The sequence below is a fragment of the Ostrea edulis genome, chromosome 10 (assembly GCF_947568905.1).
Source record: "Ostrea edulis chromosome 10, xbOstEdul1.1, whole genome shotgun sequence".
In the NCBI taxonomy this organism is placed as follows: Eukaryota; Metazoa; Mollusca; class Bivalvia; order Ostreida; family Ostreidae; genus Ostrea; species Ostrea edulis.
The window spans coordinates 1,392,942-1,412,454 of record NC_079173.1 but is presented as its reverse complement, the minus strand read 5'-3'; the positions used below and the strand labels follow the sequence as shown (position 1 = coordinate 1,412,454).

Genomic DNA, 19,513 nt, shown 5'->3' with positions numbered 1-19,513 from the left:
ATTTTCCTTTGCTATTCATCTCTGAAAAAAAAAATAATAAAGAAATGCCTAATACAGGATCTCTTTGATGTGCCATTTTACGTTAGTTTCTACATTATGACGTTTCCCAGTAAAACAGGAGAAAGATGGCTGCATGCTTCCTGCTGACATCTCATATATAGCAATGATCCAAGACCATACCGTTTTTCGTCGTCACAATGTCTTATGCGTTGTTAAATCTAGTGATCTACCACACGCAGCACAACTCGTCTCCCAATTCTCCAACAAATCATCTCCTCATGCTCTTCTTCCGATTCTTCACTCTCTGATACATCAGATGGATACATGTCTTCATTTCCTAGGCATTCTTGTGAATTATCACCAGAGGAGCAATTTTTTCTTGATTCATCCAACTTCTCCTCGATCACCACGTTGTTATTAGTATGAACATTCACTATCTTACGTCCAAGGGATAATGCATAACCTTTCGTAGCATTCTGTAACCTTTGATGACGAATTTTACCAATAATTTTTCCTGATTATTTCCTCCTTAATGATTCTGGCACCATAATTGTTTACATTGTTTAATGACCCCCCCCCCCTTCCTGCTCTTAAAACACAGAAGAGTTCCAAACAACTATAAATGAGAAAACCAAAACCAACCAAACTATTTTTTTACTGTGGGAACTCTTCAGTGCTAAAGGTAGAAATTTATTTTTTTATATCATCTGGCCTTAAATCAATTTAAACTTTTTAAGAATCGGTGTTTTATTTGGAAAAAATATATCAACCAAATTAGTACATTACAAAATTTGATCTAGTTCGAAGTTTCAGCTACTTATTTGCACTCATTGGAGTATAAGGCAGAGACAAAAATACTATCTTCATCATCAGATTCTTTGTGAAAATGGCCCCTGGTCTGTAGATGGCACGCTAGAATCCAGCAAGGCCTTTAGTTTTTTTGTCTGTAGATGGCACGCTAGAATCCAGCAAGGCCTTTAGTTTTTTCCCAAATCATTTTCTACCAAACCTGCATTTTTTATGAAATAAAGTAAATCTGAAAGTGTTTAATTTCAAAATATTATCGTACATATTTTCCACTTTTCATCAAATGTCTCCGGTGTGTTACTGCTCCTTAAGGGGTACCCCTCGTGTGTCGTCCATCCTGTACAGTGTTGACGTCATCAGATTATCACCACGAGCGCTTAAATAACCAGTGCAGGCCAATAATAGACTAATCAGCGAATTATCTCTTAAGATAGCACACGAACAAATCTTTGGACACCATTACCCCCTTATTTCGTTATTGATTAAAACTTGATATTTTCATCAACTTCTGTAATACCAAAAGCGGCTTGAATTCAATATGTGATGCATTATTAATTCACCTTGTGCGAGCCTGACATTGCCGCTGAGTCAATATCTTTAGGATCCTTCCATAAACTCAAAATTAACGTGTAAAGCATTAAAATTGAAAACAATTGCATAATTTTAGTTCGGATGTATTCGCAATATGATATGAATTCAAGGTTGTGTCTGGGAAATAAAACAATCCACGCTTATTGAGCTTGGATGTCTGCATATTGTTTAACGTCCCGCTCGAGAATTTTTCACTCATATGGAGACGTCTGTTGAGAATTAGACAGTTACTCTCTGTCTTGATTGATATAAAAAGTCGTCAGATTTATTTTTGATGCCAATTGATCAATTCATATGGAATTAAAATGACGAACAGAACATGTTTTACAATCCTTAACAGACCAATTAAAACAAAAATGGAAAAGAAACATATTTAATTCTATAAATATAACGGACTACAGGATGTATAAGATGGGGTTAACTTTAGAGAAATATTCCAGTATCATTCCTCTCAAAATGTCCTAAATATTCTGTAGATTTAAAGCAACAGATCACAAATTACTGATGGAAACTGAACGCTGGCGAATTATACCACGAGATGTTAAAACCTCCATTTTGTGCAATTGCTAAGGTGATGAATGTCCTTATCTATAAAACGTAAAGCTGCTTCATTCACTAATTGTATTGGAAAAAAAATTACTTCCTAGATACTATCGTCAAAACCCAAATGCTACATGTTTCAAATTTAACTTGTTTTCTCAAAATAGAGAAAAATATTACGTAAGATATAAAAAAAACCTTGAAGTTTACCAGGACGATACTACTCTACACGTTATTTATGTATCTGTATATATACAACCATTATCTATCTATCTATCTATCTATCTATCTATCTATCTATCTATATATATATATATATATATATATATATATATTATATATATATATATATATATATATATATATATATATATATATATAGATATATATATATATATACAACCTTTATTTATATATTTGAATAATGTGATATAAAAGTGATACTGTGATATAATATTTGAATAGTGTGATATAAAATTTAGATAGTATGATATAAAAGTTTGATACTATGACGACGGGTGTGACCGATCGACAGGGGATACTTACTCCTCCTAGGCACCTATATATATATAAAAGTTTGATGATATAATATAAAAGATGGAAGAAAGAGCAATAACTCTGTCTGAGAACTACAAACTTTATACGATTTGTCTCCCCTTAGGTGACGCTCTAGACATCCCGGAGACAGTGATGGGGCTGACTTTATTAGCGGCAGGGACCAGCGTACCGGACTGTCTCTCCAGTCTATTTGTATCTCGAGACGGTAAGTACTCACACAATGAAATCAAAGTACTGAAAGTACCGAAAGCGGCAATAAAACAACTGACTATATCTATATAACGGGGATGTTAAATATTTGTATGACAATGATAATGAAATCAATAATGTTGTTTTCAGGATTAGGTGACATGGCGGTTTCAAATTCCATAGGAAGCAATGTGTTTGACATTTTAATGTGTTTGGGTCTCCCATGGTTATTAAAGTCACTGATATTAGAGGATGGATCGCCCATTCCCATCCAGAGCGAGGGCCTGACCTACTCCGCCATCACTCTTCTATCCACCGTTGTATTCCTCCTGGTCGCCATGTTTGTGACAAAATGGCGACTGGACAAAAAGTTTGGTGTCATCTGTTTGCTGGTTTACTTGGTCGTGATAGTCTTCTCCTGTCTGTACGAGTTGAATGTATTTGGAAATTTCAACATCGTTAATTACTGCCCGAGGAAAGAATGAAAATCACTTAATGTCATGATCATCGATGTTACTTACAAATTGTGCAATGAATAGAACATGAAACGCACTGAGCAAGTTTATAGACTATTGCAGATATATCGAAACCTTTGTAATCCGATTGTAGAGGGAGATAACTGTGATGTCATAGTAGACAGTGTTAACGTACAGTTTTAACGTGTAGTGACGATATGTAGTGTTAAGGTCATACATAACGTTTTTGGCAGTTTTGCTCTAAAATCATATTTTCATCTCCTCTATATGAAGAGTTGTTGTATGATTTCCGGTTTAATATTAGGTTGATATTACCACACTTTGTATGTCGGTCAGGTTAACTCAGTAGATATATCTCCTATCTAGTAATGCAATGGTACCGTGTTTGATCCCCGATTGATCTAAATAATTTACTCCTTTTCTTTGCTACAATGACTTAGTAATGTCCATATATACAACTTTTTGTAATACATAAGAACTGATTTTATCTTTATCAGGAACTATCAGACTGTGTAAACTGTAAAACAAATCTAGTAATAAAAAACATAGTTTTAGAAATAACATAAGGACGCAAGTGAATTGTGCCTGAAATGTCAGGAAAACTTTTATATCATTGAGAAATGTCGCGTGTGTCCTTAACGTACTGTGTTGATGTACTCTGTCATGAAGCAGAGAATGAATAAAACAATAACCGGGATACGCAGGTGTCGGATTAAACGGGTTTAACTGTATCCTTAAAATCTGAAATTTGAATTTTACATGCTTTGACATTAAGGATTAATAACACATTGTGACGTTTTCTTTAACGGAAGTACACCATAGACTCAGAAATAAAATAAGAATTAGGATATCTCTTCACATGAATGATTAGTTCAATGGTTTAAGGCGTTAGGCCGGGAATCTATAGATGGCGTCCCACGGGGTCTTGTAATTTTTCTAAATTCTGTTAAACGAGGCAACATTTAATATTTCCATCACCGTAACTCCAATGTTACACGTATTTTGATTGGTGCATTATTCTTCACGTTTATCCCTGTAGTGCGACTCTTTCATCTTGTACAGTTTGTATTTTCTACATGTCTCTTGTCTATCTGGAGGTTTATTTCATAGAAAAAGAAAATGTAATCACGAGGGAAATTTGATGAGATTTGTTAGTACTTAAAACGGTTTTCCCCTCAGCATATGACGTCACAAGAAAAGCACATTGCACCAGCTTCGTATTAAATACATATTCGTTTTAATTGAAGAAATATAATCATAACATCAATTCATGAATACAAATTACCGGAAATGTTATGGTTTTTTGTTGTTGTTTTTTCATTTTCGAATCTGGTATATGCATGCAGTTTAGCTACAGCACATTCCCAGGCGAATAGCCTAGTGCCAAAGTGTTTCGGGATCCGGAACTTCAGATATGTGTGCCAGGATCAGGAACTTCAAATAAGTGTTTTAGGATTCGGAACTTCAAATATGTGTTTCAGGATCTGGATCTGCAAATATGTGTTTTAGTATCCAGAACCTCAAATACGTATTTTAGGATTCGGAACTACAAATACGTGTTTCAGGATCCGGAAATACATAGCACGTTTTATCGTAATGAACTCGACTATACATAGATATATCAAAAACACAATACGACCGACATTAATTGGTCACATAATGAACAATAAGTTTACACTGACGCAATATCGCAAGTTTGAGAGTCTGTCATATTTCAGTTCTATGTCAAATTTTGTTTTAGAAATTTATGAAATCACAACATATTTTTTGTTGTGCTGTTCATTTCAAAGCTTTGTAAATGTGTCCTGTGATATTGGTGTATCCACACCGTGGGATTTTCATTGTTTTAGACTGGAATTTTCATTGTTTTAGACTGTGGAATTTTCATTGTTTTAGACTGTGGGATTTTTCATTGTTTTAGACTGTGGGATTTTTCATTGTTTTAGACTGTGGAATTTTTCATTGTTTTAGACTGTGGGATTTTTCATTGTTTTAGACTGTGGGATTTTTCATTGTTTTAGACTGTGGGATTTTTCATTGTTTTAGACTGTGGGATTTTCATTAGTATGTTAGATATATAAATAATGAGGAGGGGGTTAATCTTTGTGCTACAATTAAAGATATAGAATTGATTAGGTTAGGTATCTCAGCTCTGTAAATGATGAGGAGGGGGTTAATCTTTGTGCTACAATTAAAGATATAGAATTGATTAGGTTAGGTATCTCAGCTCTGTAAATGGTGAGGAGGGGGTTAATCTTTGTGCTACAATTAAAGATATAGAATTGATTAGGTTAGGTATCTCAGCTCTGTAAATGGTGAGGAGGGGGTTAATCTTTGTGCTACAATTAAAGATATAGAATTGATTAGGTTAGGTATCTCAGCTCTGTAAATGGTGAGGAGGGGGTTAATCTTTGTGCTACAATTAAAGATATAGAATTGATTAGGTTAGGTATCTCAGCTCTGTAAATGGTGAGGAGGGGGTTAATCTTTGTGCTACAATTAAAGATATAGAATTGATTAGGCTAGGTATCTCAGCTCTGTAAATGGTGAGGGCATGTTTCATTATAGGTCCACGTTGTAAATAAGGAAGTCATCAGGACCCATCGCTGATATTAGCAATATTAAATTCAATTGAATTATAGAGCTCGTGTTGTCTAAGGACATAGAATATCACAAAGATTTGTTATAGAATTTTGTAAACCTATTTGTAAATGTTTTAAATATTGATAAAAATCGATGTTTGTCACAAATTTTCCTTTGAAACCACCTTTATTTTTTTGCGTTATTTGCACATCTTGAAAATTCAATTGATAAACATTACCCAAAACTGAAATCCTTCAGAAACGTCTTTTTATCGGTGCATTACGCGTATCAATGACCTATTTCCATTGTTGTTTGATTAAATGATCGAAAACCCCACGTAAACAGCAAAGTCCTAAAGGTTTGAGCAGTTGGGTCCTGCATTGCCAAAATTGATTACAATGTCAAAATTTTACCATCTTCCAACAATGTTCAGTACGTATGTTACGGTTTCTGATGATTTTATCCAGAGTTCTTGTATGTTATAGATGTAATATGTATCTGATATACCATACATGTTATATTGTATCTGATATACTATACATGTAATATTGTATCTGATATCTAGATACTACCAGATACCACCAGTATTAAACAGTACAACATTGATTTTTTTTTTTACGATAAAAGAAACAATTTTTGTCTGACATTTGTACACCGGGCATGCGTTGTTAATTATGAAGCGTTAATTAAGAAGCAATCAATCACGTGTAGATAATGAATAGTTCCGTGTAAATAATTGTTGTTTTATTATAGATATGTGTTTTCCAGTTGTTATGATTGATCTCTATTGTTATTCATGTGAATTAGATTTTAACTGTTAATGAGTGGATACACGCCCCTTTATATTGTGATTTGATCCGCCAGTGTACGGCGTGATCCGCCCCTTTGTTTACCTGTAATAGAGTGCCAAAATTGGACGTCTGAATAGCGACTTTTCCTATCTGATTTAATCAGATAACCATTAGTAAATGATTCAAATAAAGAACATATGAATTCTATCTGTTGTTTTTCGTTTTCAGTAAATGACGTCGCAGGTTTATTTTTTTCTGTCCGATCTAATCAGATAAGCACTGGTGAATGATAAGAAGAAGATAAAGAACAGTGACCAATCTCATAACTGCTATAAGCGATACAAAAGAGAGAGTTGGGCAAGCATGGGCCCCTGGACACACCAGAGGTGGGATCAGGTACCTAGGAGGAGTAAGCATCCCCTGTTGACTGATCACACCCGCCGTGAGCCCTATATATTGACGGAGTAATCAGTATGTCAAGAGCGGCCTAACAATCGACAGGTTGTATCGGCAAATTACATTGTTATAACAGCCATAGAAGTTGCGAAATGCTGACTTTAAACACCACTGTTGAAATCCCTGTAACATCAACTTATTTGTCAGTAGTCTGTCTCCATTTAGAAACTGATCATACGCACAACAAGCTCGTGTGTATCTATCTTGCGTTGAAGGACAAAAACACCATATATAGGTGATAATGGAATATTGCTACATAGATATGGGAAGTTGACGATGGAGAAGCTAAAGTCATAAAGTTGAGTTGTTAGTTTGCCGTTAACATCCATGTTCAATAAAATATCTAAGTATGGATCAGATGTTGAACAAGGTCTTTTATTTCGAGTTCATTAGGATACTAGTATATCAAATCGACATATGAATAAAAATAAGTATTGCTAATAAATAAAACGTCGTTGATATATCTGAATGTCTGGTTGAAGGACATAGCAATATTTTTTTTTTCTTCTCGTGTATAAGTTTTTGAATAAATTCTGCCTCGTGAGATTATAAAGCAGTTCCGCTAATAAAGGAGCAAATAAACCATCATATGTACATGTATGAGACCAACCTCAGAGTACTGATACGTAGAATCAGTCTGGTATTTAAGATAATGTTTTCTGAATGACTGATCACTAGACATGAAGATTTCCTTTCTCCGTTTTTGTTGAAGAAGCAAACGTCTATAATGTCAAAAGGTAAAGTCTTTAGTTTAATCAAATAACCACTAATGAATGATATAATCAAATAACCACTAATGAATGATATAATCAAATAACCACTAATGAAGGATATAATCAAATAACCACTAATGAAGGATATAATCAAATAAAATAATATGTCTAAATCAGAACTAAAACACAGAATCAAACATTTACAAACTCTGCAAGGGAAGATATCGTACAGTGATCAATGTCAAAAATCTTAAAGAAGATACAAAATTAAGAGTAGGATAGACATATACCAGAGGTGGGGTCAAGTGTCTAGAAGGAGCAAGCATCCCCTGTCGAGGTGTGATCAGGTGCCCAGCAGGAGTAAACATCCCCTGTCGAGGTGGGATCAGGTGCCTAGGAGGAGTGCATTTAAATTGACTACGTTTGATCGGTGAAAGCCTGGAAGAGGCGCCCTCACGCCAATTATTCTACAAACCAGATTAGGAAATGTATCTTCTATATAAGTTAATCGTCAGCGTTTCCCTCGTTTAGATGTGATACATTCGATGAATAGGGTGATATCACTTTGCTACTAGGTACATGTTTGTTTTAAAGCCTAACGTCCATCGATCAACTGTAAAAGTTCTTCTTTTCCTAGAATTATATATTTCAGATGTAAACAGGCGAGTAGAAAATCGGTATCTGTGCATTCCTATACCCCCCCCCCCCCCTTCGCCACGTACATGGATTTTCATACACGGACTCCGTGAGGACACAGTATGAACACTCATTTCTTTCATCGCGGTACTGTTACACGTGTACTGTGAGGGACCATCGCGGTACTGTTACACGTGTACTGTGAGGGACCATCGCGGTACTGTTACACGTGTACTGTGAGGGACCATCGCGGTACTGTTACACGTGTACTGTGAGGGACCATCGCAGTAGTTACACGTGAACTGTGAGGGACCCCGACAGATGATGTGTACCATTGTTATGTAATACACATAATAGAAGATGACATCAATGCAATGGACACATTTCTTCGTTACATATTCCTTCGTTATGACATTGATACTGAAGTATGATATTCCAGCTTATGAACGCTAGTAAGCTTATACTTATGTCAATCAACCATCACCTGTTCTGATCTTACCAGAAACTCTCTCTCTCTCTCTCTCTCTCTCTCTCTCTCTCTCTCTCTCTCTCTGTCTGTGTTCCCTCTCTCTCTCTCTATCTGTGTTCCCCTCTCTCTCTCTCTCTCTCTCTCTCTCTCTCTCTCTCTCTCTGTCTGTGTTCCCCCTCTCTCTCTCTCTCTCTCTCTCTCTCTCTCTCTCTCTCTCTCTCTGTCTGTGTTCCCTCTCTCTCTCTCTCTTTGTCTCTCTCTCTCTCTTTCTCTCTGTCTGTGTTCCCTCTCTCTCTCTCTCTCTCTCTCTCTCTCTCTCTCTCTCTCTCTGTGTGTGTGTGTGTTCCCCCCCCCCTCTCTCTCTCTCTCTCTCTCTCTCTCTCTCTCTCTCTCTCTTTCTCTCTCTCTCTCTGTCTGTGTTCCCTCTCTCTCTCCCTCCCTCTCTCTATCTCTCTCTCCCAGCTGATTGTTGCAGTCTGTATAATAAACTGACAACGTGTTGACTGTCGGAATAGAGAGTTCATCTTTGTGTATTGTGTTGACTGTCGGAATAGAGAGTTCATCTTTGTGCATTGTGTTGACTGTCGGAATAGAGAGTTCATCTTTCTGTATTGTGTTGACTGTCGGAATAGAGAGTACGTCTTTGTGTATTGTGTTGACTGTCGGAATAGAGAGTTCATCTTTGTATATTGTACAGAAAGATAGAACAGTTGTAGTCCGTGACAGTAAATAAATTGATGCGTTTTCTTCACTGTCTGTGTTGTTTCCCATTTCTTACACATCCTGCACGTAATTATGCTTTCTTAGTATTTTATTTCATCAATAGATTATGATAAATATTTTCATCGCGTGTTTCTTGCCGTTTAAATCAGACGCCATCACGCGTGTGAAATCTGCAGACATAATTCCATAACAAACAATGCTCCACATTTTTGATAGAATTGTAAAAAAAAAAAAAAAAAAAAGTTTCACTATGAAGGCAAATTTTTACTTTAATTGTAACAGTGTAAATGTACCACAACACTGTCAAATGTCTTTTATAAAAAAAAAAAAAAAGATAAATAAGATGGATCACTTTCAATTATTTTATGTGATTCTTAATTTTTTTTTATATTTTTTACATATTTGTTTGATCTGTTGATAATACGGGTTTTATATTTTCATAACTTTGTTACAAATAACATTGAAGAAATCGGGGTAGTAAACAAGAATAGAAATTATTAAGAGAAGCACAAATGATAAAATGAAATATATAATGAAGACAAAAATATATAATCAGAAACAAAAACGTTAGGATAAGAAAAAACAGTCATGTTAAAACAGTATTGTTAAAACTAAAATATTGAATTACAATTAAAGTCAGAAACAGTTAGATGTTGTCAGCAATACCCGGGCGCGAGTGTTTGCCTCTAAATATTCTCTCTATCACACTTTGCACATGTGGTTTACAGTCGTATATGTACATGTGGTTTACAGTCGTATATGTACATGTGGTGTACAGTCGTATATGTACATGTGGTTTACAGTCGTATATGTACATGTGGTTTACAGTCGTATATGTACATGTGGTTTACAGTCGTATATGTACATGCGATTTACAGGATTTAAAGGACATATCTCATGTTTTCAAAGTATACAATATTACATGCATTTTGTCTTCTTTATGCTTTTAGTAATTAATTCTAATAGTTCGTTCGCCGAAATTTTGCGATATTTAACCACAATACAGACTTAAATCTAAGCCCCGATTTAAAAAAGTCGAGTTAATTAGGTAGGTAGTCACGTGGTACAGTGACGTCACATGCGCCCTTCGGATTGTGAAAGTACTGCGAGATATTATTAAAAACTCAACTTTTAGGGGCCTAATTAATTTACCATGGGCAACGTTTAAATCGATGTTGATAAATTGTCCGAGTTTTATATGTGTTCGCCACCAGTGCACACATATAACGATGTAAATACCCAAATATAGCGAGTAAAGCGTGTATGAAATCGGCAAAATTGTGAGTAAATAATGTTTATATGGGCCGCTGTCTACAAACTGTTTGGGGATGTTATTCCTTTATACATCTGTAATTGGCGCTGTTTTTCTAAAATAAACAGTGCAATCATTATTTATTTTTGTATTAGACAAATTATGATACGTTAAATTGTTGACAACTAGGCCCTATGCCAAGCTATTGTCACGCGTGCATTTCGGAAAGAAAGAAAAAGACAACACACACACAAATCAATAAAAATATTCAAATCTAAAGTGGTAATCACATTATTTTATTTTGATAAAGCAATCTTATTACTATTTTTGAATTGTGATCTGCACGTCTTTATGAAGTACGAAGTGGGAGCACGGCGTTATAGCCTACTGACGCACTCAAGATGCTACGAGTTCAATAAAGAAATAATTTTATAATTCAATTTAAAGTTAGGAAATGCAATATTCTATTATTTGTATAATTAAAAGTTCAATTATTTTGTATCTTTATTTTTTGTTGTTGTAAATCTACCAGTTGGTAGAAGTTACATTGTATCGTCGATATATGTTGTTACATGTACAAGGTGAAGGTCAGTTGATCCGAGTGTGTATTGAATTTGAAGAGCAAAACAGAATGTATGCTATAGGCCTACCAGTGCTTATAGCGTCGATATATCCATTTTCTCGCAGTTTATCAGGGTCTCTGTCCAAGCGATGTTTGAAAAGGTGACTGGGTGTGTTTTTTTAAGGTAAAGTTCTTGCTCCCACAAAAAAATTATCCACGTCTTTTTTCTCGTACCTTCCTTCGAAAAATTGAAAAATACTCAGTCTAAATCCTTTCTACCGACAACTAGTACATCTGAGCACGGCACAAAACATCTTAATGCATTATTATTTACAAGCCGTTAACGTGACAATTGGTTTTTTGTCGATTAAATCTAATTTGTTTATGAAATGGCTAATAGATGTTTTCAAACCCGAGGGCGCATATGACGTCACACAAAATGGCGCGTAAACTAGCGAAAGAAAATATGCATATTGCCAGATTTGAATTTCATTGCTTTCAAACTCGAAAACTACGCAAAATATTTCATTTAAAACACATTTAAAGTAGTTTTAGGCATAAAAAGAGTTAATTTTGCTGAAAAAATGAAAAAGTTTAGAAACATGCGTTGTGTCCTTTAACGTAAATCTTGGTATCTTGTTTAGAAAAATGTACAAAACAATGTAAGAAGCAATAATTTCTTCCGCTCCCGGAGAAATAAATGACAAAATCTATTGATTTATTGAATTACTTTATTGGGAGAACTTAATTTTGTCCAAAAACCCTTAAAATTTGCGTCATTTCATTAATTTCACCACATAAAAAAATGATAGTAAATAGTACAAAAGACTAAATAGGAGATATATTTCAAGCCCTATAGAATCTGTAAAATCCAGGAGCTTCCGGGGGCTTCGTCCCCTGGGTCCCCACCAGGGCTTGCCCCCACACCCCCTGCCTCATAAAGTGGCGCCCCCGTAGCCGCAATTCCTGGATCCGCCTTTGATACAGGAAATTCACCTATACAAATTTGGGGAGAGTGGGTGGGGATTTTCGTGCGACCAACCCGCTGGGAAGTTTCAAGCAAAAAAGGGGGAAGCATGCACAAAGGAATGCTTACATCAAATGGAAAGATTGAATGTAAAATTAAAACCCAGTACTACAAGCAATAACCTTTCCGAAATACAAGCAATATTGGTATAAAAATTAGTTCGAATCTTAATAGATAACTTTGTTTATCTTCAATGGATAAACTTTAATATGTATATGTAATTTACAGCCGTGTATTACATGTATAGTGTAAATAAGTATTGTTTATTGTAAAATTACACTATTATAAAACACGGATACAAATTGTTTGTTGCAAAATCAATTAAGTACATTTCATTTTAAAAATACATAAGGGCATGCCTGCAATGCTTCCTAATGAATCAGTAATACATGAGGGCATGACTGCAACCCTTACCAAAATGTAAAGTTTGCTGCAAATTTGCCGCAAGTTTGCCGCAAGTTTGCGGCAAACAAATCAGTGTGCCAGCGCTGTTTGCCAGAAGTGTGCAACTAATGCCGCTAGCGGCATACAGTGTGCCACTAGTGGCATAGTGTGCCAGAAGTGCACCACAACTTTTCCTAAACGATACAGTGTGCCAGAAGTGCACCACAACCTTTTCTTTGGTATTCAGAATCAAAACTGTGTGCCAGAAGTGCACCACAACTTTTTCTTTGGTATTCAGAATCGTGTGCCAGAAGTTCACAACTTTTTTCTTAAAATTTTAAAACTGAAACAGCAAGGGCACCAAAGTTCACGACTTTTCTTGAATATTTAGAATAAAAGAGCCATTTCAATATATCCATCACAACATTTTCTATAATAGAACATATATGCAACATTTCTCGCACCCCTTCCATCCATCTTCTCAATTGTCTTAATGGGAATTAGCGGTCATTTTGTCACCAAATATTGAATTAAATGAAAGTTGCCCTATAATAGTTATTATATATTAAAGAAATGATTACACTTGTATCTAATTATTTCAAACACCTTTTAACCTCTTGAAAATGAATATGTGATTTTGGTGATTGAATATTATTGTCTTGCAAGACAGTATAATTATTTTCTAGTTACCTTTGCATGCTGTCAGCAAAATGTAAATGCTGATTTTGTTTTTATTTGAGAAATGATTTGATTTGGGTGCAGTGAATACTTCTTCCGTATATATTTCTTTAATTAAAAGCGGTTATCTAACGTAGTTTTATTAGGGTTAATTCTCTTGTTTTTGTACATAATAAAAAATAAATGTTCTTATTAGTCATCAATATGTATTTCAATATCATCGAGAGATTTTGAGAAGAAAAAAAGAAAATGGTTGTCATCACTTTCACAGCTAATGCCCCTTTAAAATAAGATGTAAGTGCACAGGTATCTGAATTTTAACCTAATTAGAAAAAAAAAAGTGAAGAAAAAATATCTATATCTAAATAAATGGATAGAGAGAGAGAGAGAGAGAGAGAGAGAGAGAGAGAGAGAGAGAGAGAGAGAGAGAGAGATTTCTTTTCTTTATTTACATGTATATCTGTTGATTACAGTTCAGATACTGGGTTTGTGAGTTGAAATTAATCAAATGAGAGTGGTAAAAATCCACCTTTATATCGTATAATTTACATATCAGGATTTTATCCAGGTACGTTATTCTGGTTTGTGGAATGCTAATTGATACTAAGTTAGAATAATCTAAGCTGTATACCAAAGTAGGTCTTCATGGGGCTTTACGGCTCTATGCATCGCAAATAGAGATCGGGTTCAATGCGTCGGCTGTGAGATTCACTCAATATTATATGATGAGCGCGAAAGTTGATATCAACAGACGCCATGATGTGATACCGGTAAACATCTTGAATATGAATCGAAAACAGGAGTTGATGCAGATATTCTGAGGAGAATCTTCCAATCATTGAGTAAGTGATTTACTGTGTATCTTATAGTTATAAACTCTCTAATATATTGTTCAAAACGAAACTGACCATCGCTCATTGTATGTTGTTGCGTCAAATCTTGCAAGTCAGTGTTTACGTTTATAAATTTACATGCTTCATTCAATTCTTTGAAATTATGTGGAATTTATTTTTTTAAAATTTCCTTTGTATGAGATTAGACTCCTTCTAGTTTCATTATCGTAGCCATCGCGGATTTTTTTTTTCTTATACATTTGGACAGAACCATAGATCTATATGCACTTAAAAAAATGAAGAGAGAGGGGGAAAGGCCGAAAAACAAACAAATAAAATAGGCCTATTTCCGTAATAATTATGCTATTTTTTGTTTACTTTCTACTGGGTTATATTTGCAAAACTGAATAGTTTATTCAGTAAATGAATGGTTGATTATTTTTTTTATTTAAATGCTTATGATTTGAACCCAGATGTCCAGTTAGAAAAGTTAAACTGCATTATGATCAGGGATGTGACTTCCAGAATCTCAATTTTGTCACTCCATCAATGCATATATGATATACGTTATTAAAATGGATTGAAGATCTTGTCTTGGCAATAAAGTTAATTTGAACGTAAAGTCTGGTCAGCATGATATTAACAGTTGTACATCAAATATTGTATTTATTAGCCCAATGGGCTATAACGCAACATTGATTATTTCTCGGCTTTGAAAATCGGTGGCCCCAGATGTCGGGCGACGGTAATTACATGTACACACCCCAGAATGATTCCTCCTATGTTAGACACCTTGCAAACTTGTATATAGGACGGCCAATGGTATCTCGTAATTATTTACAATTTCATATCTTTTTCAGAATATATTTCATGATAGTCATGAAGATACAGAAGTTGTGATGGTGTGTTGATAGGCTGTCTTCAACTTGCCATATCTGAGAGTTCCAACATGCAGGCCTGGATTAATGTGTATAAATCACTAATGAAGTTACTTAGTGTTATTTAGTTTTTAAAAAAGAATGACATTTCAATTTATACACACTTGCCAAGTGAATCTGATGAGACTGCTACATGTATTTGTGAATAAAGGCACTGTCTTAACCGAAAAACTATTTACAGTTTATCACAACAAATGGATGGGACAGTAGAGTTGTTGCGGACAATATGTGATTGTGATGAACAAGTGGAAGATTAGAAGGTCCAGAATTCAATCATGTTTTTGATTCTAAGGCGCAGACATCATGGAGATAGTCCTATTATTCTCCCATTCATCTATGATGGAGAAACTTGTGTAAATGTTTACAGTGTTCCCCCTAATAAGTGCCCACAAGTCTGTATTAATTTATCAGAATATAAAGTCCTTCACAGTACTGACTTTAAAATTCATGTAGATTGTCTCCAGATTTTTCTGAGGAAAAGTGCATAGTTTACGTGTGTGAATTTTGAATAAATTTCATTCTTGTCTGCAAATGTTGCCGAAACCTGTTATTGATGCACAATGCACATAGTCATGTTATGCAAATGATAGACCTCCTTTTTAATTACATGTCCTTAAGATCATGTCAACTCCTTGTCTTAATTGTATATACAATTCTAGCATTTATAGCATCATTTGTATAGCACTTGCTAGTTTAATAAGGATTTTATTTTTTAGAAACTTTCATTTGACATGATTGATCTAAAACGGCCAAAATTCACAAATCTATTTAAATCATAACCTGACCTTAGGCCAGAAAAGTGCCACAGTGGGTTGATATTTTTCTCTTGGATCTTGAAAGAAATTCTTTATGCAGCAGTTTCCAAATAAAATGTACTCTCATGGCCAGGGTGGGACTTCACCGAGAACTTTTTAACATTGCACAATGCAATATTTGTGAATTAGAAGCTGTTGCAGTTTCTTTAAGTTTTCTCTCACATCTTGTTATAATTATATTTTTGGTCGGGTTGCACAAATGTGCAAACAGTTTATATACTGGTGAATGACTGGTGGACAAGCGACAGTAGCGTCCCTGTAATAGTACCTACTTTGTGTAATCAACTCCTTTCACACCTCTCACTTGATGTTCCTCAAACTTTGTACAGCGTCCCAATCGACAGTACCTATTTTGTGTAATCAACTCCTCATATACTAGCAACCACCACCCATTTTTTTTTAAAAATTACCCCAAACAATAAAAATCAGATGTAATTACCAATTTTGAGTATGCTGATTTCAAATCTGGATTCCTTTTACTCCAATTTCTTATAGAAAATGAGGTATAGTGTCTTAAACACCCCTACCGTCAGGTTGCCAAAAACGGAAAATGTTTCATTTCGCATCAAAAAGTGACCCAACTTTATTTCTTGAAACACCATTACCCAAAACAATAAAAAAGCAGGTGTAATTACCAATTTTGAGTATGCTGAATCCAATTCTGAATTCCTTTTACTCCACTTCCTTACAGAAAATGAGGTATAGTGTCTTAAACACCCCTACCGTCAGGTTGTCAAAAATTGAAAATGGGGGGCTGAGTGGTATCAGAATCTATTATTTATTTATTTTTATTTTTTCAAAATTCAGAAATTTAAAAACTGCATGATCAGATTTTTTTGTAACACTAATAATTAATGTCCCTTTATTGCGATGACTCTTTAAGTACAAACCATGATATTAAAAAAAAATGAAATGAAATGATAGATAAATAAATAAATAAAATATTTGTAAGTTACTTTATTTATCTGTAACTAGTGGCAGTGCAACTTGCAAGTGAAAATTGCACCATCTGTAGCTTATGACCCCTTTTGCCTTGCCTTGTAATTAATATTGTTGAAAATTTGGCAAATAGCATTTTTAACCCAACCCCCCCAGTCCATACCCCACTTTAAACGTTAAAAATCCAGCTAATTCAGTGAGGAAGAAATGTTACTACCATATTTCGAATTTCCTCTAGACTATATCAAATTAAATACCGCACTGCTATCAGTCACAGATTGACACGTGTATATAACTACATACTCACAATATAAATACACAGATACACATGTATATAACGGCCAGAACGATGTCACTGGACGATACACGAGTACCCATTCCTGTAGGTTTACTTATGTGTCAATATAATTTACTTTTGTTTGTTATTCAGCTGTAACTAGATAGGAAAACAAATTGTAATTATAATTAAAAGATTTATATAGCGCCCTATCAAAATTACTTCTCTGAAGCGATTTACAAATGTGAAAGAAAAGATAATATAAAATCGATGTGCACATACATGTGAATAAAATATTCATGGTGTCAGAATTAAAATGCATAATTATTATTATTAATATATAGCGACTAATGTAATGATATAATTACCCTAATAATATATAAAACAATTTGAAACAACCCTTAGGAATAATTAATACATAGAAAGGACATCAGTATAATAACAAACTACAGTCCAAATAACAACTCAAGGTTGTTGTTTTTTTTTCAAACAAACAGACAAACAAACAAACAAACAGACCTACAAACAAACAAACAAACAAATAAACAAACAAACACATCGCGCATTTATCGTAAAGGTGATCAGACTTTGAAATATAAATCCCTCTCCGTGAAAAAAAATCATCTCATTAAGAAGGAATTCATGTCTTAAAACTTCCAACGTTAATTTTACATACATGTAAGTACCCTACAGAGCAGTTATGCCTATAGCTTTTTTAATATTTTCAGCAATTTTGTTTCGGATAATGAAACCCACTTGGTATTCACAGACCTTATTCTTCTTAAGTCAATTATATTTATTTTGATTGACGGGCATTTTTAAGGGGTATGCTACACAAGGGAAATTTGATATGGATGAAAAGTGCAGGATATGTACAGCAATGAAATTAAAAACTTTCAAATTTACTTTATTTAGTAAAAAAAAAAAAAAAAAAAAAAAAACCCAACAAAAAACCCCCCAATTTTAGTAGAAAGCAATCTGAAAAATAAATTAAAACCCCTGCTGGACTAGAACCCACGACCTACAGTTCAGTAGTCGACGTGATCCCTACTGAGCTACTCAGCTAGATGATGATTTTTGAAATGAATAGGCATATATTACTGATATTTATATTTCCATTCATGCTTTAAAAGGAAGTCAGCCATGAACCTTCTGATACTGTTTGAAGGTTACAGACTACTAATTTTACCCCTATTTCATTGACCACGTAAGTAGTGCCTGTTTATAAATAGAGGTTTTTTCTTAAAAATTCTTGGGGATGTATGTGGGGTGGATTTGTGTTATTATAGGGCATAGATGGAAAGACGAAAGTCTGAAAAAAATTAAAAACTTATAATAATGAGAAATTCTGGTCTTAAGTGTGTAGTAGGAAGGGTGTAAATAGGCCATTGTTTACCTGCTTCTCAAAGGGAAAGGGAAATATGCAGGGTAGGGGTTACTTGCGATGTCATAACAGGACTTGTGTGCGGTGGATTTTCCTGAGATTCACAAATTTTTTTGGACTTGAATTGCTCTAAGTCTGTACCAAGTTTCAGGTAAGTTGAGGCGGTGGAATTTTTTATATTAATTTCTATGTTATATAGGAATGTATAGCAAAATAATTGGTAGTCTATACAAAAATGTCCGAAAAGTTGATTAATGCGAGTTTTGACCTTTGACCTGATAGGACACAGACTACCAATTATTTTGCTATACATTCCTTTTTAACATAAAAATAGTTGCAAAGAAGGATAATTCTAATTTCCATTCTCGTAAAAATGCAAACATCAAGTCGGAGTTATCGAACTTTCCTCCTTCATATCGCACTCGAACTGTCTAACAGTCAATATGACAGCTGATTTGTTTGTTTACGTTCACCAGGGGCTCGGATGGCAGCCATAAACCGCTGGTAGAGTTGCAATCAATATGGGTCGTAAATCGCAAGTTGTAACTATTGTAGTGAAACAGTCCCATGTGCTACACTCGATCAGTGAAAAGGCCGCCGGTTCCTTGGATACGGATCACCTAATGATGATCACTATAAAAACGAATCTACACCTTCATTCCCAAATCTATAAACAAAAAATTAAGAGCAGAGCAATTATAATCTGAATGTTAATCAGGAATATTGACTTTTGTCCGCCACGTCACTATGTCAACCTTCTGACCACTTTGTCCGCCACGTCACTATGTCAACCTTCTGACCACTTTGTCCGCCACGTCAATATGTCAACCTTCTGACCACTTTGTCCGCCACGTCACTATGTCAACCTTCTGACCACTTTGTCCGCCACGTC

General features: G+C 34.7%; 1 protein-coding gene and 1 long non-coding RNA gene across 3 annotated transcripts in view; both read left to right on the top strand.

Annotated features, from left to right (window-relative positions):
- LOC125666499 (sodium/potassium/calcium exchanger 4-like) overlaps positions 1-6,742 on the top strand; it is a 53,767-nt gene extending 47,025 nt beyond the window's left edge. For both annotated transcript variants that reach the window (XM_048899657.2, XM_048899659.2), the window contains exons 8-9: positions 2,600-2,701; positions 2,836-6,742. In XM_048899657.2, coding sequence (XP_048755614.2) covers positions 2,600-2,701; positions 2,836-3,170 — 437 coding nt within the window. In that variant the 3' untranslated portion in view covers positions 3,171-6,742. The remainder of the gene's footprint in view (positions 1-2,599; positions 2,702-2,835) is intronic.
- Positions 6,743-13,559: 6,817 nt separating this feature from the next.
- Positions 13,560-16,462, top strand: LOC130050860 (uncharacterized). The gene is made up of 2 exons (XR_008799184.1): positions 13,560-14,277; positions 15,129-16,462. It is a non-coding gene; the product is annotated as an uncharacterized LOC130050860 (long non-coding RNA).
- The last annotated feature ends 3,051 nt before the right edge of the window (positions 16,463-19,513 follow it).